Source organism: Lissotriton vulgaris, chromosome 5 (assembly GCF_964263255.1).
Source record: "Lissotriton vulgaris chromosome 5, aLisVul1.2, whole genome shotgun sequence".
In the NCBI taxonomy this organism is placed as follows: Eukaryota; Metazoa; Chordata; class Amphibia; order Caudata; family Salamandridae; genus Lissotriton; species Lissotriton vulgaris.
Window position 1 is genome coordinate 77,041,302 of NC_141693.1, and position 26,339 is coordinate 77,067,640.

General features: G+C 46.0%; 1 protein-coding gene across 1 annotated transcript in view; it reads left to right on the top strand.

Moving 5' to 3' along the window:
* The first annotated feature begins 16,208 nt into the window (after positions 1-16,208).
* LOC147710237 (E3 ubiquitin-protein ligase TRIM39-like) overlaps positions 16,209-26,339 on the top strand; it is a 192,891-nt gene continuing 182,760 nt past the window's right edge. Inside the window, exon 1 of the mRNA XM_086920910.1 lies at positions 16,209-16,671. Within this exon, the coding sequence (XP_086777036.1) occupies positions 16,255-16,671 (417 nt within the window). The 5' untranslated portion in view covers positions 16,209-16,254. The remainder of the gene's footprint in view (positions 16,672-26,339) is intronic.

The window sequence follows — 26,339 nt, forward strand, 5'->3', positions numbered from 1 at the left end:
CTGTAGAGAGGACACGTAGTGCCTGGCTATGGCACCTCAACCCTAATTCCCTACAGACGGGTTTCAACCAGAATTTCCGCGCCCCTTTGTAGGCTGGGCAGGCGAAAAACAAGTGAGCCACCGATTCCTTTGGGGCCGCACAGCCAGGGCATGCACGCAAGCGGGCATCTGTATTCGACCATCTCACCGTAAAGTCATGCACCGGGAGCGTCCCATATCGCAATTTTAGGTACAGCGCTCGATCCAACGGTTTAGTTATCAAGTCGAGAAAGGGTTCCAATTTTCTCACACACTTGATTGACAAAAATTGATCAGTAAGTGAGCCCACATTCGTAAGCCTCGTAGCGTTGCTCTGTACCCAGTCCCAGTATAGTTTTTTAATAACATCTTTGGGTGGCGGTGATTGCGACTCCCATGCCGCTCTTAGACCCAAGCTGAAAGCCAGTTCTTTCAGTTTATTTAGCCATCCTATTTTTTTACATGTGTCCAGTAAAAGTAGATCGTCCAGCCCTTCTGCATACTTTGCGAGCTCCTCAGTTCTTCTTAGACGGGACCAGAAGAGCAACGGGCGTAGCCTCACCAAGTCCTTTAATGTTTTTCTGCCCAGATCTAATCTTAGTGGGATCATTGGGGTGGAAGCGGGAAGAGCTACCACTTTCCTAAAAATTTGTTTTCCGCTATCATCAAATCTGAAACCCCTTCAAACCCCCAAAGTTCGGAGCCATAAAGTGCTGCAGGAAGAATCTGTCCCTCATAGATGGCCATAGCTGGGGAGACCGGTTTACTAGTTGATTCACGGAGCTCCTTCAGCGTCACCCCGGATACTCTACGATGACTTAGTAACATTTTGGAAAGATGATCCTTCCAGGTCATGCGGCTGTTTATCCGGACACCAAGATAGTCAAAAGATTCGACCAGCTCGAGGGGAGCGTTATTGAGCACAAAATTATTTTTAAATCTTTTTGAGGGTGCAAAAGCCATCAATTTGGTTTTCGATGTATTGATGGTTAAGCCTCGGGTGGTACAGAAGGAGCTAAACCGATTCAAGAGTTTTTGTAAGCCCACCGGGGATTTGGAAATTAATAGGGTGTCATCAGCGAAGAGAAGTGTGGGGATTCCCTCCCCCGCCAGGGATGGGGCATCCGACTCCTCCCCCTTCAGATGGTCCACCACTCCATTTACGAATAGGGAGAAGAGGGTCGGAGCCATGACACAGCCCTGACGTACTCCTCTCCGCACTGGGATCCTGTCTGTTAGTTGTCCCTGGGAACCCCATCTAACCCTCGCATAATTCCCCTCATGCAGCTTTACAATTAGGCTCAGAAGACCACTGGGAAAACCCATCTCTCCAAGTATTTCCCACAGTTTTGTACGAGGGACCAGGTCGAATGCAGTTTTGAGATCTATGAAGGCCATATACAAACTGCCTTTCTTGATGGTAACCGCCTTCCAATAGATGGCAAAAAAACGAAAGACCTGGTCCATCGTGCCTACCTTCCTTCTGAACCCCGCTTGTAAGTGGGAGAGGATACTGGCCTCCTCTATCCAGTCGCCTACTCTTGAGATGATGACCCTGCCGACCACTTTCTGGATTATGTCTATCAAACTGATGGGTCTGTAGTTCGCAGGGTCATCTCTAGCCCCCTTCTTATACACAGTAACTACCTCGGCCCCTTTCCAGGAGTCTGGTACCTGGTGTCCCCTCGTGATCAGATTCATTATTATAGCAATTAGTTTGGCCCAGGCCTCTGGCTCCGCCATCAACAGATCTCCAGGGATCACATCCTGCCCGGCGGCTTTCTTAGGGGTTAGGTGTCTAATCGCCATCACTACTTCTGCGGTTGAAAATAAAAGGACATTATCCTCTATGGGGTCCCCTTCACCCAGGCTATTCACCCCAGGTCTAGTTGTTTCCTCCAAGTCTCCATATAGGGATGAAAAATGAGTAAACCATTGCTGGCTAGTTATATGATCAGCCAATGGTTGCGATTTTCTCTGCCTCGTTCTATTAATCAAATCCCAGAAAAGGTTCGGGTTCCTACTGCTCACAGCCTTGGAAAGATCCTGCCAATGCTGTTCCTCCCACTCCCGTTTGGCCAATGATAATGCTTTCAGATAATACTTCCTGGCCGCTCTAACCAGTAAAGGGTCCCCTGAAAGCAGAGCTTTTGTCAGTTTTTTCCTTTTGCTCTTACAATGATCAGTATACCATGGTTTACAAAGAGTAGAGGGTATAGCGGGAGCCCTATTACTTTTCCCCTTCGAGATAAAAAATTGGCCAACTTGATCTATTGTGGCTTTATAGGCAGAGTCAAGGGAGGGGTGTTGGGGACTGGTGGTCCGATTTTCACCAACCCAGACCTCTAAGTTAGAAGACAAACCCTCAACCAGGGATTTAATGATTCCTATATCGCCCTCATTAAGGTTAGCCTTATCCCATTTCAGTCTACGGTTATTGTTATATGGGATAAGTTCTTTAGTTGTTTTTAAGGTGACATTCGCTCGCCTGTCATTCAGAACACCCCAATTGAACTTGCAACACAGGGGATTGTGGTCACTATCCTGGCTTGGGACGACCTCCATATCAATAAGGTCCGCCCAGAATCCAACATCCATTAGGATGTAATCGATTCGGGACGGCCCTGAGAGTCTATTAAAGGTCAATGCCCCTGTCTGATCGGATATAGTCCTGCCATTAAGGGCTCTTAGTTTGTGGTCCCTTGTCAGTGCATTCATTTGTATGGCCCTAGGTGACCACTTCCTAATAGGGGGCAGGGAAAGAGTTGGGATGGACCATTTTGAATCCTCCTCTTCAATTCCTAAGGGGTCATCTCCGAGAAGGGGTTCAAATGTACAATTAAAATCACCCCCCACAAGGATTTTAGCTGAGCAGGAGCAATTGGCTAAGGCCGAGTCCAAAGCTGTTAAGGTCAAAGAGGGAGAGTCACCCAGTGTCCCTCTCGCATAGACATTAAAAAGGTCAAGCCTGACGACATCCTCCCGTCCTCTTGCCGAAAGGTGGAGTATATCATTACACTCCACATTATGGCATGTGACCACCCAGTTCAGATCTATTTTTATCCAAACTATGAGACCACCCGCTGGTCTACCCTTTCCCTTGCTTACAGCGGGCACAGAGTGGGTGGTATACCCCGATTTATGTAGAGGAACTAGACTCCATGTTTCCTGAAACAGGCAAACGTCAAACTGCTCAATGAGTGTGTGCCACTCCGGGATTTCTAACTTCCTCTTTAGCCCAGCAATATTCCAAGAAAGGAGGTTTATTACCCGCCGTCCTCTGGGCATAGAAGTGTAACCCACCTCGGTCATACTCTCGTTAACCACCCTGGTCATAGGGCTCCCCCCCTCCTGGGCCAATGAAATGGAGGTTGCAAAGCAACCAACCATACTCGTCAAGGGCCCAGCTAGCCTAGAATCCTCAATAATGTCATTGGTGGTGGCCATATGGGCTGTGAATAGACTAACTTCTTCTGTATCTATGCTACCACAAAGTAGACGAGGGTCCTCATCCCCAGGGAGTTCATTTTCATTTCCCCCCCCCCCCCATGCCCCCAACTTCAATCACAGTCTTCCAGCCCTGACAGCTGGGAAAACCGATTGTAAGTATCCAACGGGGTAAAGGGTCTCAGGTGGTTCATCCTAGAGCCCTGGTTCAACATATGTCTATGGGGAACCATGGACCAGGCGGAGTGTAGATCAGGCACCCTAGTGAACTGATGCCCATACTGGGGATGATTATTAATATAGGGTAGTGTGAAAGGCGGCCTATAAGACTGTGGTCTGTTTGAATATTTAGAGGTAGTAACTTCTGACCTGGGATAGAAGTATGTTAAAGCCCGTGGGGTAATACAGGTTTCCCCATTCCCAGGTGGCCAGTTTAAGATATAGTCAACTGCCTGAGGGTCTCTAAAATTGACCACCACTAGGTCCCCCTCTATATCTTTAGTTCTACTCCCCAGCCAGTTGATCCGTCTAACATGAACTATGTCCCCATCTATATTAGGCGCTATCGGCCTGTGCAACCGCAACCAGTGGATAATTTTGTTCTTGAGATCAACATATCCCTCCTTCTTATTTTCTGTTAACTGAGGGACCCCCGTTAAAATCACCACATAGGGCACAGCTTCTGGAGGAATCTCTACTTGTGGGACCCTTTTATGAGGTATTCTGCTATTTCCACCATCCCCGTGTGCGTTCTGGTTGTTGCTCGTCGAGGCCTTTAAGGTTGGTTTGGTGGGGGCCGCACCCAATTCAGTGGCTGGTGCCTTTAGTTGTTTAGGCGGCGGTGTGTTGTGAGGTGGGGGCACAGCTCTACCCTGAGGCTGGCAAGTTTGCTTAGTCAGAGCAGGGGCAGAAGAAATTTTAGATTTCCTTTGAGGTGTGGTAGGAGGGGGCCCTGTCAAGGGTGTGGGATGCACCGCCACACTTCCTTTATTTTTGGTAAGAGTAGACATACTAGTTATGGCGGCTTCCAATATGGTTAATCTAATTTCCACCTTTTTAATAGACTCATTGATAGGTAGAAGGAGAGATCTCAACAAAAATTCCAAGTTCCCTGTCACTGTGGGGGGAAGTGGTGGTGTAGTAATGGTTGGGGTGGCTCTATCGTTGTTATCAGGAGCCTCATCTTGTGTGGTTGCTACAGATGGACAATGAACCGGTAGAACCACTACCTGTGGTGTATGATCCTGCTCTACTACTGGAGGAATCTCAGTTATAATCGGGGTTTTTGTCCCTTTACCGAAGTCAGTGTGCGATGTTTTGGCTTTACCTGTTACCACCCTTTGTTTCTTCCTTTTTTTACTAGGGGGAGGGCGGTGGGTCTGGGCTACAGGAAAAAACTTTACTTTCTTTTTTTTTTTTTTAAAGTGTTTTTTATTTGCATCAAAGAATCACATATACAATAATAAACAATTCATTTTTCCATATTAAAACAAAAGCAAAAATTAGAAGATGGCAATGTTCCATAATTACCCTTAAATAAGCATGAGAAATAACAATAGTAATACTTGTACAGTGCAAAGCCTACAATTAAAAATCGGCAAGATTATGTTTTGAAAGGAACCTATTAAGACATAAATAGGCCCCATATTCTATCAATTTTTCGCCTGGCCTGCCCTCCTCTTGAATCTGCAATAGCAGATTCCATACTATAGATTTCATTTACTAACCTCCACCATTCTAGAACTGTTGGTGGGTTTTTTTCAATCCAAGCTCTAGCAACCATTAACCTTCCACAAGTAATTAGAACATTCAGCAGGTCTTTAAACCTTTCCCCCCCACTAATGCCTACACAAACATCTATATTTGAGAATAAGAAAGGTTGCTCCAGCCTCTCAGTAATAACCTTAGTTATTCCTTCCCAATATTCCTTGAGGCAAGGGCAGTTAAAAAACATGTGAACAATGTCAGCCCCCCTCAAATCACATTTAGGGCATTTCGTTTTATCTGAATAAGTATTATTCGTTGACCATTTAAGTATCCTGTCAGGCGTGTAATATAGTTGACATATTGTTTTAAACATCTGCAGTTTTAAGCTGGAAGATATCACTGTTGTATTTAGACTAGTAAATGTTTTAGCAATCAAATCTGAAGAGATATTAATGGCTAGTTTCCTATTCCATTTCTCTGTTAAGGTGGTAACATCACTAATCTCGAGATCAGAAAAGAGTTTATAACCCACACTTATGATAGATTTATCATCATCCCTATAAATGCAGTCCCATATCTCAGATTCTAGGATTATAGTAAGTTCTATTTTATTCACAAGGTAATCTCTGATCTGATAGTACTTAAACCTAGCTATTTCTGGTAAGTTGAAGCATAGTTTCATTTTATCAAAAGCCATAAAACCACGATTGTCAAATAAATCCCCCAGAAGTCTAATACCAGAGTTTAAAAACACTTGACAAGCTGTATCATGAAAAATAACAGGAAAGCCGGGGTTGCCCCAAACAGGTGTTTGACTATGAAAAAGAGAGGTATTGCATTTAGCCATAATAGATCGCCAAATGCTCATAGTATCCTTTATGGTCTTGAATTTTACCCTTTTAAAATAATTGGGGTCGTTCATCCTATACACAAACATGTTGACATCTAGTCCTAGTAAAAACTTGTGAAAATATATGCAGTTATCCAGAACAGCTAAGCTGCGGATCCGAGACATAAATGCTGACCAATAGTATAATTTGAAGTCCGGAAATAGCAATCCTCCTTGACAAAAGGGAAGTTTAAGTAATGACAAAGCACGCCGGGCCTTTTTGTACCCCCATACAAAGCTGCCAATCATACCTTCTAATCTGGAAAAGAAGGAATTATTGACCCGCAGAGGGATAGTGCGAAATAGATATAGAAATTTAGGCAAGATTTTCATTTTTATTAAATTTATTCGACCAATGATATTGATAGGAAGTTTATGCCATTTCTTAAGTTGCATAGCTGTTTCTTTTAATAAGGGTTCATAATTCAATCCTATTATGGAGTCAATATCTGCACAAATTTTAACACCTAAGTAGGTGGCTATATTGCTAATTCCAGGGACAGGGGGAGTGGCTTGATAGTTCATAACAACTTGGGTTTTGGTAGTATTTAGTTTGTAGCCAGAGACTGAGCCATAGATGCCAGCTTCTTTTAATATACCTTTCATAGTCTTAGCAACGTCTGGGGTGAAGACAGCTATATCGTCAGCATATACAGTGATATCTAATTTCTCTAATCCATTAAAAAAAGGGCAAATTGAAGTTTGTTGTTGCAGAGCAATTAAAAAGGGCTCTATTGCAAGAGCAAAAAGTAATGGTGACAAAGGGCACCCTTGCCTTGTCCCTCTTTTAATGGGAAACAAAGAGGAGCATTTCCCCATATATGAAACCTTACCCATAGAGTTATCATATAAAGATTGTATCCATCGTAAGTGTTTTCCTTTAATCCCGAATGCTTGTAGTACGGCCCACAAAAAACCCCACCCCACCCGGTCAAATGCTTTTTCAGCGTCTAGTAAAATCATACCGAGTGGGGTGTGTTTAATCCGCGCCGCATCAAAGGCTGATATAGCCATGTTAATGTGTGCTGTGGTGTCGCGTTTAGGAATGAATCCATGTTGTTGGGGAGAGACAAGTTGGGACATAAATGGAGCTAATCTAGTAGCCAATATTTTAGCGAAGATTTTGGCATCGCTGTTAATAAGGGAAATAGGCCTATAAGATCCCCTCTCTTGTGGTGCTTTTCCTTTTTTTAAAAAGAAAATAATTTGGGTCAAATTCCATGATCTGGGTGCTTGTTGCCCATTACCAATAGCGCTGATCACGTCGACAAATAGTGGTAATAGTTCGTCAATGCAATATTTATACATTTCCAAGGGGATAAGATCTTCCCCGACCGCTTTACCCATTGCCAGAGATTTAATTGCACCCCTCACTTCTAAAGGCGTGATCTCGGCCTCTAATTGAGCCGATTGGTCTAGATCTAAGTTCTTAACTTTATTAACATCAATGTAATTCTTAATACAATCGTCTAAAATAGCATCTTCCGGTGTATAGAGAGTTTGATAGAAAGAAGCAAACTGTTGTAGAATTGATTTTGGATCACAAAATAATTGATTATTGTCCCCTTTAATTTCTTTAACCATATTAATGGAGCGATCTTCCGCAACTTTGTAAGCCAGCAATTTCCCACTTTTATCTCCATTTTCATACTGTTCCATATGATACTTTCTAAGTTTATTAATACTTTTATCCCTCAAAAGGTTTTTAATTGCTGCTTTAAGCTCGATTAATTTGAGGTTCAGAACTTCTAGGTTTGGAGCATTGTTACATATGGCCTCAGATATCTGAAGTTCGATATCCCTTATTTCATTTAACCTTTGCTGATTAATAGTTCGAAGTGCTTTGTTTTGCCGCCATATGTATTGTTGGGTAAATCCCCGTACACTAGCTTTACATGCATCCCAGACTATCCATGGTAAGCTTGATTGTCTGTTGATATCAATAAATTCTTTTATATGCTCCCTAAGCTGATTTATAAACATGGTGTCAGAAAATAAGTAGCGTGGGAAGGAGAATGAACGAATAGAATTTTCCTCAGTTATAAGTGTAAATGTTATGGAGATCGGATTTACTTTCTGCTTCCTAGATTTAGATGTGTCAGTCACACGACTACAACTAGGAGTGGGTGAAACAATTATAATATTATCCGAGGGCAAACAAGGAGTGGCTACAAAGTCACGAAACAGTAGAGGGACTCCGTCTTGACTTACGTTATCCTCACTCAGGACATTCGAATCACCCTCCCGGTTCAATTCAAGTAGACTATCAGTGAGGGGTCTATGTTTCATATTCTCAACTGAGCGACGCCGCTCTGCCATACGCTCTGCTAGGATAGAATCCTTTTCTCCCTCACTCCTCTTAGGAAAGTAATTCTCCAGAGAACCATTACGTAATCTGGATTTTTTACCCGGAGTTACTTCTTCTGTTGCCATATCCATCTTGTAATGAAACAATGTCCTCCGGACTACAAATGAAAGAGGTCAGGCCCAGCCCGGCCTCCTCCGGCCCCGGACGGCCACAGACGGTCCCGCCCTTGTCCCGGGCTTCTCCCGGCGCCCTCCCGCGCGCTCCCGCGCAGCGGGAAAGACTGCTCCTTTTAAAGATGTACAAGGGTGACCTAGGGGGCGTGGCCGGCAGGGAGAGGAGCCCAGCTGACACGGGCGCGCGGGGACTCCTGGAACTTAGAGTCCACCCGCTCTACCCTCGCAGCCCTGCCGGTGTCCCAACAAGCCCCAGGCAAATTCCCCACAGCTGCTAAGTCCGCGAAGCGGGACCCGCGCAGCGGGTCCGGCGAGCAGCAGCGGCTTAGCAGGCAGGTTTCAGAGAACGGAGGTCCGTGGCGTTGCGAGAGTCCAGGTCAGTTTCCCGCTGCTGTGAGGGCTGAAGGTGATTAAGTGCTGCTGTGTTGGGGGCGCGGCCGGCAGGGAGAGGAGCCCAGCTGACACGGGCGCGCGGGGACTCCTGGAACTTAGAGTCCACCTGCTCTACCCTCGCAGCCCTGCCGGTGTCCCAACAAGCCCCAGGCAAATTCCCCACAGCTGCTAAGTCCGCGAAGCGGGACCCGCGCAGCGGGTCCGGCGAGCAGCAGCGGCTTAGCAGGCAGGTTTCAGAGAACGGAGGTCCGTGGCGTGGCGAGAGTCCAGGTCAGTTTCCCGCTGCTGTGAGGGCTGAAGGTGATTAAGTGCTGCTGTGTTGGGGGCGCGGCCGGCAGGGAGAGGAGCCCAGCTGACACGGGCGCGCGGGGACTCCTGGAACTTAGAGTCCACCCGCTCTACCCTCGCAGCCCTGCCGGTGTCCCAACAAGCCCCAGGCAAATTCCCCATAGCTGCTAAGTCCGCGAAGCGGGACCCGCGCAGCGGGTCCGGGAGCAGCAGCGGCTTAGCAGGCAGGTTTCAGAGAACGGAGGTCCGTGGCGTGGCGAGAGTCCAGGTCAGTTTCCCTTGCTTCTGTAATTACAGGTTGCGGTTCCAGTTGCCCAGCTGTTCCCCTCCGGACACATATTTTTCCCCCGCTTGATCTCTTTAACAGTCTGTGACATTGACAGTCAGACTTGGGATGATCTAGAGGTGGGCCCCTTTATAGCATCGATCCAATCCTGAGGAGCAACCACGACAGACCTGACACCTACATTGACAAAGGGAAGTTGGTAAACAGTAAATGCTGGATTTTACTTGCATACTATTTTGGTGCATAAATGCTAATTTTACAGAGCTACTATGGGGAAGGAGCAAAAACCGGTGTGGCTTGCTCCTCTCTAGACATACCTGCCTCCCTGCCTCAACTAGTCTAGGCACAGTTTACCCCAACTCACAATATGGAGTCCGGTAAAACGAGAGGCCCTCCGGTGATGCGAGTCAAAAGGAAAATCACTCTTGCCCGTGAGGCAGCACTCACCGAGCCGACCTCTTTCAGAAACCTGGCGGTCCCACGCTTTGCCTCAACTTCAGATGCAGCTAACTCTACAGCCCCATTACCAATGACATTGTTCCAATCTGGTGCAAAAGGGTCCCCTTTTGTTAAGGAGGATATATCAACAAAAAAGAGTCAACCTAAAATCCACAGTAAATTCTTCTACCTCAAGGATCAAGCAGCGGCAATTTTTACTTCTAATTCAAATATCCCTGGACTACCATCCCTCTTGGAGCCTACTGTCCTTAATCTAGTCGCTTCATACGGTCTTTTACAAGGTTTTCCAGACAGGCCAGCTGCTCCGTTTGCCAAACCCAACGCTACAATTAATGAGGTTGTGGCACCCCACGGCCCTGTCTCGACCTCGACCTCGACCCACCTACCATCACCAATGCCAAAGAGGAGAAGGGTGCAATCACCTCCAATCGCGTCCAGCAGGTATGGGGAGATACACCCATGATCACTGATAAACACTGCGCAAGTAGAGAGTAAGAAACTCAGGGCCTCATTTATGAGGAATTGGCGTAGGGCAGCGCCACAAGTCTTCCTGCTGCACTGCCCTACTCCAATGTGAAAGGGCAGGAATGCACCATATTTATGAAATATGGCGCATTCCTGTCCTTTCTCAATGCGCTGGCGCAAAATGTGCTGCCTAGTTCGAATGTAGGCAGTGCAAGGTTGCCTTCATTGCAGAAAGGATTGTTTTTGAGCGGGAAGGGGCACCTTCCTGCACAAAAACAGTCCAAAGATTTGTTTTCCTCTTTCTATGTGGCTTGAGAATGCAGGACATATGGAAGGAGGAAAAAACAAGGAGAAATACAAAATATTACTCCTCGTTATGCCTGCTCTGGGGAGGCATAATGTTTTGGCACATCCCCAGTTTACGTGTATGAATAAATCTGGGGTAGGTCAAAATCCATGAGTGTTGCATGGAAAAATCCACCACAAATCCCATGGACCGCCTCTTTGACACAGAGTAAGGCAAGGTGGCGACTTGTGCTGCTTTGTCTTACTTCATATCGATGAGGCCATGCAAAGGCAAAGCCACGCAGAGTGGTCTACGCGTCACCTCATAGATAATATTGAGAGGCTTGCACCGCAAGAGATTTAAAAAATAAAGTGATGCTCCCACAGGTGCAAGCCTCTCATAAATGCGCTCCTCTATCTGTATTCACCTTCTGTGCGCAAGTACACCTACGTGCAGACAAGATCGAGGCTTTCCCGAATGTATCTGAAAGTAAGGACGGCAGAGACCTCTCTCTTCTAATTGAAGCAATGGGACAAATGGAATTGACCCTGCACCCATTCTTCACCCCCGCAATTCCCCTACCACTGGCCCAGGGGTCAACCTCTTGCTACGGAAGAGGCTCCCAGCTTAATAACAGCATCAAAGCAATAGGCAAGCAACCTTATCCTGAGAAACACAGCAATGTGATGCACAATAACTATGCTTATCCAGGCAGCCTAATTAATCTGGAAACTCAGGAGACAAAACCTCTACACAATCCGTCTTTGTTCACCTCAACGGAATGGAAAGCCATGTGCCAATAGAGAAGGTGCACCAGAAAAAGATTCAGTATGGCCTGTGTCAGATCATCTTCTTTTATTAACGAAAGCTATTGATCATATACCCACAAACCTAATCACCTTGGCTCGACCGCAAAGCAAAACTACTCAGCAGACCTGTGGGCAATCTTGCCAAGAACATTGCAATTTTCAGCAGACACCCTCAACTACCAATCCATGAAAATGGATCCTCAGATCAAGTTATTGAACACCCTGGCAGTGTTTACCTCTGGGATTGATACAAAGATTGACAGTCCTGATAGCCTCATAATCAAAGCTCAAAAAGCAGCTGAAGTTTTGGAGCCGGCAGGACCCTGCACCTGCCCCCAATCATAGACAAACTGGAGACACTCTTTGCAACCCGGGGTGGCTTCCTATGCGACCTCAAGCAAGCCGCGAAGCCTGCAACCCCAGCAAGCGACCCCCACACTTCATGCCTCCAAGGGTCTCATTGTGCCCGCTCTGCACTTGGCTCTGGATGACTAAAAGGGTACGTCCAGCATATGCCAGGGCCAAGCGCCTCAGGCTCCTTCAAAGCCTAAAGGGACAACACCTCCTAAAGTGACAACCGTGGAAGCCTCACCACATCACCTGCCCACAGATGGACCCATCCGTGAACCCAGATACAACTCCCTTGGCATGAGCCCACAGTCCCAGTCTGCCTCGGACAAATGTCAGGAGCCCCACGGAGGACAAAACATGAAAACACATGGAGAAAGCAGGCGCGAGGAAAAGCTTCTGCCCCTGCTTCAGCAGTACTATAAACTGCAAACTCACACAACAGAAGTATACCACAGGAACAAGATCAAAAACAAGCTGCGCCGACCACATGGCTCCTCAAGTAGCTAATTTAGACTCTGCAACTTCTCACAAAATCACAATACGGGGGAGGGAATGGGAGACCGCAGTGAGCGTTGAAAGGTGGCGACCCAAGCAGACAGTGAACACCTCAGATGGGTGCACGTGTAAAAACAGGGCAGAAAGACGGCCCTGCCCAGGCCAGCGAGCCGCCAGTGCCCCTTATCCAACGGATACCCCTACAACAGGCCGTGTCACGTACAAGGAAGCACCCCTCTAGCGCTGACTTTGGCCACTGACCAGGCAACAATATTGTGCACCATCAAAATTACACAACCCCGGTCAACTCAGGACACCATCAAACTAGATCGTCCCATACCTATCGTAGACAGGTTCACAAATCCATCAGCAATTAGGGCACCACCTCCCAGACTTGAGGCTCAGCAGCCGGGCACCACTGGAAAAAACATCACTGACTCTGGGCTCATATCTTCCACTGTAACAAACAGCCAGGTAAAACTAATGTATCCTATTTCCAAAGACTGTGGGTGTGCTCTGTGATCTGCACATCTATATACAACAGGAATTCGTCCTAACCGTGTCTTTGTTGCTACAATGTTTTAATTATGTAAAGAAGGTGGTCCTAGATATAAGTTTTAGACGCGACTAGTCAAGTAGATGTTATTAGCTAGAGGTGTACCGCCCAACTGATCTGGAATCGTGACACCGTTCCAATTTTAATTGGTGCTTCCCTGTCCCCTGCCCCCACTACCGTCCTGAAGAAGACCTGCAGCAGAGGTCGTGACTTCCCCCTATTGCGCCAGGGTCGAAACGTCGACGATCCCCCCCGTCATTTCATCAAAGCCTACACCTGCCCCTCCCTGTCCCCTTGTATAAAATTGTATATAGATTGTAAATGGGTAGGCTTTACGTGTGCAATGTATAAATAATCCTTCTGTTGCACTCAATCACCCTTAAATCTATCCTTTACTTTCCTTCACTTGAGCACCAACTTCCTTTCCTTTCAATTTTTTGCCTTTGCTCAATTTTATGAATTTGTAAATAAACTGCAGCAGCATCTGTTGAATTTATTGTTGTGTTGGGTCACTTGCATTTATTGCAATTTTTGCATTGATTTAAGCTTGCAATACATCTCCATGTGTTTGTTTTCAGATTCATTCTGCTTGTTTTCAGATTCATTCTGATTATTTGCTGATTATGAAGTAATAACATCTACTTGACTAGTCGCGTCTAAAACTTATATCTAGGACCACCTTCTTTACATAATTACTGTTACCCAGGTCCTATTGATTATTTGGGTTTACCCCATTGTTTTCAATGGGCTACAATGTTTTAGGCTGCTCTTGTGGTGTCACAATACACACCCACCAGGGTATACATCAACTAGGACTGGAGACAGCCTAGAACAGTATCCAACAAAAAACACCAAAGCACACCAAATTAATGTTACTATCATCCAAGTTCAAAATTCTATGAATCAACCAGTCACAGTAAATGTCCTTTAGAAGAATTCCACCACAATTGTTGTGTCAGGTCCTTTGGTTTGGTTTATTCCTCATCATTACATATAGTTTTCAGCTGCAGCCTCCTTGGGCTTTCTCAAGCCTGCCAAAACATATTTACACACTGTTTGTATACTGTATTCTATTATACAGTTTTTCATATATTTTTCCTTTTCTTTTCTACTTTCACATTGCTGTTTTTTTAATGCACAATAATAAGGGCATTTGTTTACTTTGTCTATTATATATGAAAAACTGTATAATATAATCCTGACTATCAAAGGGGCATTTCGACCTTTTCATTCATGGAAACATCCTTCGTTTATTTTGCCAAATCCCAGAAGCAGTGAATCCGACCATGGCTGATATTGCCTCGGTGAATTCCTGTCTCCTAAACCATGATGAACTAACGAGACCACCAAGGTGACCTGGTCACCCTCTGCAGCTGCTGATCGGGGTCACTGTGACCTTTAAAAACGGGGGGACAGAGGTGTCTTCTAATGTAGATCCAGCGTACCCCATGTTTTACTAACGCACAGGAAGAACCAGGCACCCAGCACCCCATATAACAGCCCTAGCGATCTTAAGGAGAGCATAGAGCAAGTCTCCAATGCCCCCATCTCTCAAACTCAGTCACCCAACCTTGATCCGGACTCCCTCTGTGTGGGACCCGAGAACTATCTTGCCGGGATATCATTTGCATGGGCTGGTACCAGAAGTGGTGAGATATTACTGCATGTTGGTTATTTGGTGGCAAAGAGAGACATTTCTGAGCGCTGTTGCGCAGTTGCGCAGCCACCAGTGGTGGTCCACCACCGACAAACAGTGGCGTAACGAAATTTGAGGAGGCCCCCCTGCAAGTTGCATGGAGGGCCCCCGCTCCGAATTTTATCTCGGGCAAAAGTACTGTGCTGAGGGGGCCCCCTGCATCTGGGGGCGGCGTGGCCTGTGTTATGCCCCTGTATCAATAGCCTATATTGAACCATAAGTAAACGTGTATCCATTGGTTTATTTAATAAATACTGTAATATCTGTAACTTGTTAGTGAAATGCCAAGCAAATACTAAACAAGCATTGGCATTGCTAATAGGGCTCGCCTTTAGGACCTTATAAGTATTTAATTATTCAGCACAATATGCTTGATGCAACATCAACTGTTGTATGGCTAAACACATAATATTTCGGAATACTCTCCCCTCCTGATTTATTTTGTTAGACACCTTCCACACTATTTCTTGGTTAGCATGTAATCTCACCTGATTTCCTTCAGTCCTACCAGTCGCTTGCTTATGTTATTGCTCATTGTTAATGTATACATAAAGTTACAGTGATGCTTTATTCTTTTTTGCCTCGTAGAGTAATCCCTTGACAAAGGGCACCCGCCCGAAATGCATCGGGATGTTTGATGATTATGTTTGTTGCAACTTGACTCACTAAAAGACTTATTTTCTGATGATCAATATTGGATGATAAATATTCACGGACTGGAATGTCCATTGACTTTATCTTTTGGAATAAACCTTTTTGATGGTTAATATTTGACCTCATTTAATTTTTGATGATGGAATGAGACCACGGTCCTTAACGTTGTGCACAGAGTTATTCTTCCCCGAGAAGGGGGAGCCCAGGACAATTTTCATAAACACATAATTTCCCAAAGGCGAGACCTATTGGCTATTCCAATGCTTGTCTTTTTGGGTCAATTTCACAGGGAAGCAACTAAATGAAAGAAGGAAAGAACGGTTGTGAACCGTTTCTTCAAGTCACGGTTTTCAGTAAGCGAGGGGAATAGTAGGAATAGATTGGGGGGCACAGCTGCCGTGCCCTTCCGATCCCACCCACTGCGTTAAGGGAAACTTGCCATTTAACAATCCTTAAATTTGCTTAAAAAAACAGGACGGTTTCTTGCTCCTGCTCTTTTCCTTTCCCCTCCTCATTGTCACTGCTTACCCAGTTATCTGCATTATAGTGTTATTTATTATGTTTTCTTCTTCCTGGGATCTGAATTTTCTTCTTTCATTCTTCGCCCCTTAGCTTATTTGAAGTCCACGCGTGTATTTTCTCTTTCCCAGTATTTTCGTTTACGTGTCGAGGAGCAATCAACAACACACCCTGACTTACAGGTGTTTGAGAGGCTTCAGTATCTTCAGTAGCTTCAGTATATATTCACATCTTCAGTATCAACCAAAGGGAGTCTGCAGGCTGTTAACTAATCAGAGACTGTGCTGTCCTCAAGATCAACCAATGGAAACACGCAGGCTGTCAACCAATCCAAGACTGGGCAATTCTCAGCAGTAACCAATGAAATCAAAGAAGGCTTTCAACCAACCCGAGCCTGCGCTGAGTTCAAGAGGAAAAGAAACGAAATTTACCTTCACTTCCTGCGTTACTGAATCATGGCGGCAGCAGCTCAGCTCGGGAACCTCAAGGAAGAGGCCACTTGTTCCATCTGTTTGGAATATTTCACTGACCCTGTGATGATTATTGAGTGTGGACACAACTTCTGCCGCTCCTGCATCACCCAGAGCTGGGAGGGGAGAGAGGAAAACTTGCCCTGTCCACAGTGCAGGGAAATATCTCCTAGGAAAAAATTCCGACCCAACAGACAACTGGGGAACATGGTGGAAATTGCAAAACAGCTTCATCTGCCCGCCGTGAAGCCCCTGGGGGACAATCTGTGTGAAATACATGATGAGAAACTGAGGCTGTTCTGTGCAGAGGATCAGAGGATGATATGCTGGGTCTGCCGGGAGTCCAAAGAGCATAAAACTCACCCAGCAAGTACTATAGAGGAGGCTTCAGAGGAGCACAAGGTATATCTGGGTTTTCAGGGATTACACAGTCACCTTATGAGTAATCTGTAGAGGAGTACACGGCGTGTGTTTTTTTCTATAACCACAAGTGAAGAGCACAAGGTGTGTCTGTGGAAATTCATAGGACACTAAGTCACCTGGTGCTCCACATCAATGTGCAGCCGGAGAGCACCAGCTGTGTGTGCAGATGCTCAGAAATCACATCATCCTGTGCGTCCCATAGCAGAGGCTGCAGAAAAGCACATACAATGTTTGTGGATTTCCAAGGTTCACAAGGCACCCTGTAGGGACATATAGGAGACTGCTCAAAGGCATTATGAACGTGGGCTGCCCAACGTCCACGAAGGCCCCTTTAGTGCCTCAGGATGGCACAAGAACAGCCCAGCGTTGCGAGACCCCTCTGGGGTCCGGGAGGGGAGAGGTGTAAGTCTTCCCCCACCCCCGCCCACCTAGCGGCAGTGTTGCCAAATTGGGCTAGATCAGACACAATTGGGCTATATTTTTCCCAGTTGTGCGGTGAAATTTTGGTTTGTGCGGGTTGCTATATTTTGGGCTACTTTATAAATTATTTTGTACTTATTGTGCTAGAAATGTGTTAGTAATATGATCAGTCTTTCGTCTATTTTATTTGTTCTCCTTTGACTGCCACTGCCTGCTGTTGAGGACAGCAGAGATACATTTTAAAGGTATGTTCCCAGGGAGAGAGTCATGGCTTCTCCCTAATATGGGAATTGGTTTGGGGAGGTGGGGGCGTGGTCGCCCTCCGTGACCCTTTTCATTACCAATGCTAATTTTCTGCACAATCAGCGAACCACTAGACTAAACCAGCCTGATAGTTAAGCTGCTGGGCATTAATCTTTTGACATACAAATTATTTCCAAATTAACAATTCCTGTCAAACGTTCTCAGAGAAAATCGTTCACCTTTCTATACAGAGGCATTTGTAACAGTGGTGCTCAGTGTCTGTTATCTGCAAATAGGGAGAATTTTTGCACAAGCTAGTCCACTTTTATCTGAGAAAAGAAGCTTTAAAACGTACTGTCTGTGTTGGAAATGGCTAAATGTGCATGTTTGTAACAGTTTCTAAAGAAATCAATGACCGATTTCTGAATGACCTTGTTGCATCGCTCATGTTTCAAAGCACCGCTCATGGAAGGTGCACTGCAAGCACTGGGAGAAAGGTGCAGATAATGACAATTATAAACGGAGGGTTGCCTGTTTACCCGAGGCCTCCACCCTCTCCCTGTATGCCCAACTGATCCAGAGTACGGGGTAGGTGGTGCAAGGGTAGAACAGATGCACAGATTAATACAAAGGACACTCCTCTGAGACAATGACAGTTGCTCAATTAAAAAAGTAGGTGCTGTCGTACAGGATTAATCTTAAAAGCGTACCACCTGTGATGCCAAATGCTGGGCATTCCAAAACCTAAGGAAGCCTAATGTTGATCGTCATGCCTTTTCCTCCATCACCTCTAAATCCTTTCTCTTATTCTTGCAGGGTATTTTTCACCATTTGTCATTTGTTTCGTATATTTCTGCTCCTACCCCATTACTCCTTTTGGATTTCTTGGGTCTTGTTCGAAGTATGCAGATAAAAAAATAAGTTCTGCTCTCCAGAAATAATGTCGATGACCAACACTTACAAGCACTATGTGACCTTTGGGAATCAGGATAAGTTGTATGGCCTTGTGGGCGCAAAATAATTGCAGAGAGGGTCTTTTAGGTGCAGGTCAGGAGGATTTATTGATGGGAAGGACAACAACAAATCTAATGATAATAATAAGCATAAGAGTCTGACTGGACACTTCCTCTTGTCCTGGGAATGGGATTCCAGTAAGAGAATACAACAGTCCGGGGAAAATGAAGAAAGTCAGTCCAAGTTCACAGGGTTGCTTCTTGTGTTCAGCAGTCTCTCATTAACCTCCCTCTGTGCGTTTTAGATGGCAGAGACGAACAGCGGATCCCACGGAGAATAGAACATATAAAAAAAAGAAAAGAAAACCACTCAGAGCTTCGCTCCTAATGTCAGGGGGGAAGATAGGGGTATAAATGCACCCGTCACCGCTTCTCTTCTTGTGCAGTGCCTATTGTGCTCTGGGATTACTTAGTGGTGACTTGTGATCCCTGCCCACCAACACCTTGGCGTAACCAACCCAGCCCTGGACACTTGCCTTAGCCCACGCCCCTCCTGAGTCGTGGGTGTAGGAGTCTCAGTCTCACCTCCAACCGGTGGAGTGCTGGACTCAAACGCGCCGCTCCAAGAGCGGCTACTCTAACATGCTTCCCTTCCTCGAGTGGCTGCGTGTCTCTGGACGCAGTCTCCTCCGCTGTGCTCTTTTCTTCTTCTTTGGTCTTCTCCTCCGTCTCCTTACTCACCTCCTCTTCTCCCGGATTCCACAGCTTTCCCGGTTCCGCTTCCTTATCCCCCTCAGCTTCCTCCTGACGGCCCGTGATTGGTGCACCACCTGTGACGTCAGTTTAGGTCGCTGGACCGCTAACCCGACTTCCTGCTTGGTCGGTGGCGGCCTCTATGTTATGTAGATTGGATGCCCTGTCGCCGCAAAATAGAGAACTCCGATATTGCCTCCTCTCCTGGAATGGACGTACGGGCCATTCAGAAAAGGGATGTCGTGAGAGGAAATCAACGTTTGTTTGCAGTCCTGGGGTATGCATGGTGTGGAAGGAAAAAGGCCGTAATGCAAGGAACCAACGCAAACTTTTAGGGTTGGAATCTTTATTTTGAGATAACCAGGCCAATGGGGCATGGTCAGTTAACAGAATGAAATGCCGTCCTAGTAAATAGTACTGGAGGGCTTCGATAGCCCACTTGATAGCTAAACATTCCTGCTCTATTGTGTCATAACGTGTCTCCCTAGGGAATAACTTGTGACTCAGAAACAGGATAGGACGGAGACATCCGTCCGTATCAGGTTGGGAAAATACTGCACCTAGACCCCTACCTGAGGCATCTGTTTGAAGCACAAATCTTTTCTGATAATTGGGGCATACAAGACTGGTGCATTGCTTATGGCCTTTTGTAATTGGGTAAAACTAAATGGATGACCAGTGAAGAGGTTTTGCCCGACATAGTGGTAGTAAGAAGATCAGTGAGAGGGCTTGCCATGGTTGAAAAGTGAGGGATGAATCGGCGGTAGTACCCTATAAGGCCAAGGAAAGAATGGACTTCTTTTTATTGTGGTGGGACGGGGTATAATATTTATGGCTTCTAAATTATTTACTGGAGGCCTGATTTGTCCAGCCTGGATATCTTATCCGAGATATTGGATGTGGTCTGTACCAAGAGTGTTTTTTTTAGGGTTGATGGTGAGTCCGGCGTTTTTTAGTGTGTAGTACGTTTTGTAGGTGTATGAGGTGTATTTCCCAATCTGGACTATGAACAACAATGTCGTCTAGGTATGCTATTCATACGTATGGTGTGCTCGTAGTAGGACATCCTTAAGTCTCTGAAATGTTGCCGAGGGCTCCGTGAAGCCCAAAGGGAAGGACCTTCAAGTGGAATAGACCAAAAGGGGTAGAGAAAGCTGTCTTTTCCTGAGACTCTGGGGACATTGGAATCTGACAATAGCCCTTAATGAGGTCAATTGTTTACATAATCTTGGCATCCCAGAGGCGGTCTATTAGCTCATCCACTCTGGGCATAGGGTAGGCGTCAAATTTTGATATGGAGTTCAGTTGTCTAAAGTCTATGCAGAATCTGATGCTCCCATCAGGTTTGGGAACTAAAACGATTGGGGAGGACTAAGCGCTGTGGGAGGGTTCGATTATATCTGCTGCTAGCATTGCTTGTATCTCTTGTTCTACACCCTGTCTTCTGGCAGCAGGTATGGGGTATGGTCGTAACCTGATAGGTTTGGCGTTTGCTTATCAATGTGGTGTGTGATTAAGTTTGTACGCCCTGGTATGCCTGACATAACGTCGGAAAAAGAGGAACATAAAGATAATAGTTGTTTTTGTTTCTCTTCGAGTTGGGGGCCTATGTGGACTGTTTCTGCTTGGTTTGGGACTTGAGTTAACGGAAGGGATGTCAAGGTGGTTATTCACGGAGATGTGGTGTATGGCGGTGTTATGTGCTTCTGTTGGTGGGGGTCCTTTCCAGGCTTTTAGAAGATTAACATGATACGTTTGTCCTGTGCGTGTCTTGTGTGTCACTGCCACTCGGTAGGATACAGGCATGACCTTGTCTAGAATTTTATAAAGTCCTTGCCATGTGGCTAACACTTTTTTCCAGTGAATGGTAGCACTAACAATACAAGGTCTCCTTCTTTAAATTCCCTTATTTTTGTATTCCTGTCATAAGAGTGTTTTTGTTGTGACTGGGCTTTCTCCATATTTGCATGGACCTTTTCCCATAGGGATATTAGTGTATCTCTTAAAGTTGTACTGTATTGTAGTAATGGTTTACTCTCATCTTCCTCTTCGACCCATTGTTTTACTGCCATGTCCAGGTGTGTACAGGGTGGTCGTCCGAACAGTAACTCGTAAGGGGAGAATCCCATAGACTTTTGTTCATGGGCACTGATAGCGAATAATACCAGGGGTAATTGCCGGTCCCTGTCCCTTCCTGTCCTCTCTACGGTTTTCCTTAACATGGTCTTGATGGTCCTGTTATACCTCTCGACCAAGCCGTCAGTTTGTGGATGATATACGGCTGTTCGGATCTGTTTAATACCGAGCAATGCACACACCTGTTTCATAAGTCGAGACATAAATGGCGTACCTTGATCGGTTAGGAGTTCCAGATTAAACCCCACACGGGAAAAGAAGGAGATCATGGCTTGGGCGACTACTGTGGTGGTTGTGCTGGTGAGAGGTATAGCCTTGGGGTATCTAGTGGCGTAACCCACTAAAACTAAAATATACCGGTGGCCCAGCGCGGAGGGAAGTAATGGCCCCACAAGATCATTCCCACTCGTTGAAATGGGCCCGAGGAAGGGCATGGTTATTGGTTAACTAACATCGGACACAGGATGTACAAGATCTTGCCACTTCCTGGTATATTCCGGGCCCAGATAACCTATGGAGTAGATACTTTAGGGTGTGTTCTTTCCCATAGTGACCACCCCCTGCCTGATTGTGTGCAAGATTTGGAACATATTCACAGAAAGCTTTGGGTACTAATATTTGCTCTTTCGTATCTCCTTTTTCTCTTGTTACTCGATATAATAAACCTTTCTTTACGCAAAAAAGGGGGCCTACCTTTCCCGGGTCGTCCTCTTGTGCTTGGCTCAAGGCAGGTTGTAATGTGGCGTAATCCCTCTGCAGTGCGGAAGTTTCGGCTTGGTACCTGGGGTTCTTTCCGGGAGACAAAAATAGGAGCGGACAATATGTCACAGTACTAACAATATTTTTGTCTTTCTGCCCTTTTTTCTCTACATGATTTTATTCTTTTAAGGACCTCCCTCTATTGCGGTTTGTGCAAATGGAGCGCTTTACAACCAATCCGAACTGACTGAAGGAGGGGAAAGGGATGAGAGGTACTCATGAAAACGGGGAAGGTCAGTCCCTAGGAGCACTGTTTCTGGATGGAGGGTACGACTCCTACTTTCCTCAGAAGGGGTTCCCCGTCTATGGTTAACAGGGCCTCTACCAATGGGTATAGCTTCTTTTCCCCGTGTACACAGGTAAACTGTATATACTCTTGTTCTGGGGTTTAGGTGTTCGATAGTAGTTCTTTACTGATCACAGTATGGTGACATCTAGTATCCAAAAAAGCCATAACTAGTTTCCATTTACTAATATCTTTTTTTTAATATCTTTGTGGGGTTCCCCTGATAAGTATATGCGGCCTTTAGTGTACCCTACATCCATAGGCTCCTGGATTGGGGTTCGGGACGGACAGTTTCGGGCTATGTGCCCCCACTCTGCACAGTGGAAACACTGTGGGCCTTGTAAAGGTGGAGCTCCCACAAGTGGTTTGGTTGTTTGTTTCACAGGGGTAGGGAGGGAGCGGTTCTCTGGGGTCGTCTTGGCTTGGGGTCGTAGGAGGTTGGGGGAAGGTCGTTGAGGCTGGGCTTTAAAGTCAGGGGATCTGTGGTAGGTACAGGCTAAATCGACAGCAACAGTTACCGTGAGATGTGGATTTTGTTTAACCTATGACCTAGTTTGTGGAGGGAGAGCCTCTAGATACTGTTCCAGATATTTTTTCTCAGTTACATAGTCTATGGAAGCAGTGAAGGGTTGGAGCCAACGATTCCCTATATATATATATATATATATATATATATATATATATATATATATATATATATATATATATATATACTACTATTATAAAGTAAGAACTGGGAACCTTTGAGGCGGGTAAACTCGGGAACCACAGCGCCAATCCAAACACCCAATACATCATTGTAATTGGCAGGGTCTGCAGAGTGACATAGGCTATATACCCCCAAAAAATATACGTTGTTTAAAAAATATACCTTACAAAAAAAAGTAGTCCCTTGGAAGTAGCGCCGGCCGTGTGCGCTAACGTGCTGACATCATCAGGAGCGCGAGGAGGATACTACCATTGCTGTTGTTTTGTGTTGTCCTCTGGGTGTGGGCGCTGCTTGCTGACCCCCCTCGGCGCTTTACAATGGATGTACTCTCTGACTTGTATCCCCTGACTGGATGGAAAGTTTTACGGTAGGCGTCCACTGTCATATTCCTGTTTCTGTTTACGCGCAAGCCCCCTTAAAAACGGCGTTTAAGTTTCTGCTCGGACGTGAAACTGAGCGTTTGGTGCCACGGCAAACAGCTCGCCAAATACATCGCCGATGGGAGGAAGGCGAGGGTTACATAGCTGCCAAGGTTTCAGATAGCCATGTGTGACATTTTTAAAATGTCAGTGAAATTATAAGTGACATTCTAACGACTATGAGTGACCTAAGATGCGGTCCAAGGGGAAGCAGCATGGTAAAACCATGCGGCATTGCTGATCAGGAACATTGTTTCCACCGAGGCAATACCGCCCCCCCATGAGACCATGATGTGCCATTTTGCACCAACAAATGTTCACCACTGAACAAAAGCAACGCGTGTACCAAGTTGGAACAGCGTCAATCACTGTAAATATTTTTTCGCACTAATTCAATCTTTGAATCCTAAGTCTAGGTTTTTTAGGAGTGGTATTATACAGGGCTGGTCCCTGTATGGTCCTGACGAAACGCTAGGGGTAGCGTGAAACATGTTGACCAGATACTGAACCAACCCACATCACAGGTTGGTCCTCAGTACAAACCCCACTTTTAACATACCGGTCTAGGAGCAGAATAAAACATTGAGGCCCACTAGCACGGTATTTTTAACACTCACACACACATCCACTCCACTTACTCTCACCACACATAGTCCTTCACTTCACAGTGCTCCTTCGTAGCTCGAGAGTCTCAGCACGCCCCTTTTCGTAGAGAACTGGGATGACCCCGATGATGAAGCATGTCACCGTGAGGAAACTCCGGTGAGTGAGGGGATAACAAGAAAGAAAAATTCTTTTCTTTCTGAACGGCTACACCCACACACTGCTGGTAGATAGCCCACACACAAGACAGGTCCCTGAACCCAGACACTGGCTTCATTTTTGCAAAGGTTTCAGATAGCCATGTGTGACATTTTTAAAATGTCAGTGAAATTATAAGTGACATTCTAACGACTATGAGTGACACTTTTCTGCGAGCATAAATCATGCAATGAAGACTAGGGAAACTTTTAAATTTTGAAATTACAGCGATTTGAGCAACAAGAAACTGCAAGAACTTCTTGAAATTGCTTCGGAGCACCAGAAATGGAAGGACACTAACCTTAGTTGTAACGGACCCCCGTCCCCCCCCCACCCCTCCCCCCCCACTCCCACTTAAGTGCCGAGAGAACTCAGCGAGAGCCAGCCTGGCTGGTAAAACTGACACGCACTGACCCCCAATCTGTGAAGATAAAAGTTAGTCAGGGGCGCCCATGATAAGGATGAGGAGACAGAGCAGCCCTGCGGCCGGGCCTACAGATTTACTGTGATTAAATCAGATCTGCACTTGCAGATAAACCAGGCTTACTCAGAAGGGCGGATAAGACAGAGCTGCTCTGCCTGCAGATTTTAAACAATATTGATTGTATGTGACTGAAATAATGTATTCAAAGATGATCTACTGTGCGTGCTTCTGAGGTTCCGTGACAATTGTAAGTGGTGCATTCGACTCGCACGAATATGATCGAGTCTGATATCTATGAACCGCAAATAACGAGTTTAGTGGGTGTGCGCAGTTTCGCTGTGATAACTTAAACCGTTCGTTTATTACATGGGTATTTCTATCTGTACCCACGGGTTCCATCTTAGATACGGCATCCATTTTGTCTCTTGCCCTCAAGTAGCCAGCGAACGGACGTTGTCCGCTTCGCGACCCTGGGACTCCCAAGATATTTGCGGAAGACACATGTTCTTTGTAAGTGTCTTTATGACGAGGGGGATGCTACTGTAAAGCAGATGGCGCCGCTCGAGGCTCATCTTGCCGCACGGACTTATTGTCTCAGCCGTGCATCTCATTAGGCACGTCCCTTTGATGCCTGTATCTCGTGTTTCCCGATACCTCCCCTTTTACACCCTTTCCGATCTCCCCACTGTTTCCCTCTTCCTCTGCACCTGTCCCTGTTCCTATTTCGATCTGTTTTACCACTGATTGGAATTCGCTAATGGTGGGAAGATGGGTTTTTACAGTTGGGAACCGCCAAATGTTTCCGCACTTATGTTCCGGATCTCATGTGTATCAAAGTGACCAAAGCGACCCCTCTGGGGGATGATGGTGGGAACCGGGTCATAAACTTTGTGTTCAATGTAACTGTATGGGAGAATTGTGTATAAAAGGAGCGATCCACAGAACCAATTTGAAGCAGTCTCCCCGAACTACACACGTTGTACTTCCTGTGATTTCTGTGTTCCCTGCAGCAAATAAACCTTGAATCTTTGACGCCGAAGGAAGTGTCCCGTGTCTCTGTGATTCGTACGCCGGAGCAGGTTACCCACGAAGGTTTCAGGTGTTGTGCCCTGGCACCGCTGGGTTCTAAATAACCCAGTCCTTCAGTTGGCGCCCAACGTGGGTCTGCATCAGTGGTACCGGTCCAAGCCCGACGATCGTGAGGAACTTCGTGTGAAATCTCCGAGGGAAGGTGCACTCCGCTTCATCGATCCTGTTGTCGAAATAAGTGGCCCGAAGACTTTTCCCGCGAAGATTCCCGCCTCCTGACGGCTGCGACGGACTGCTGCCCTGACTGTAGACCTGTTTTGGCGCCTGGCGTAGACCTTGGTAGAGCTAGACGATTGACGGGCCTTCCTGGTGACGCCATCGATCTTTGAGTTAAGTATTTGTGGGTCGCTCCCAGAGTTCTTGGTTGTGGTTACTTAGTGGTTGCATGGTTACATTGCATTTGTAGTACTTGGTACTTTGTTGTGTTGTTTGACGACTGCAGCCGCCAAAAACCGAGGGTTTTTGTTCTTTGCTGGGACTTGGTAAATCCCGTAACCCTTGAAGTTTGTGAAACTCGGCTAGTGTGCAAGATGCCTGGTCGCAGTACTTTGTTTAGTTGTTTCAGACCTTGTGGTACGGATTCCCGACTGGAGGACTCGTGTCCGATACCTCCGGTTGGAACTCCCACTTATGAGCTCTACAGTAAGCATGGGCT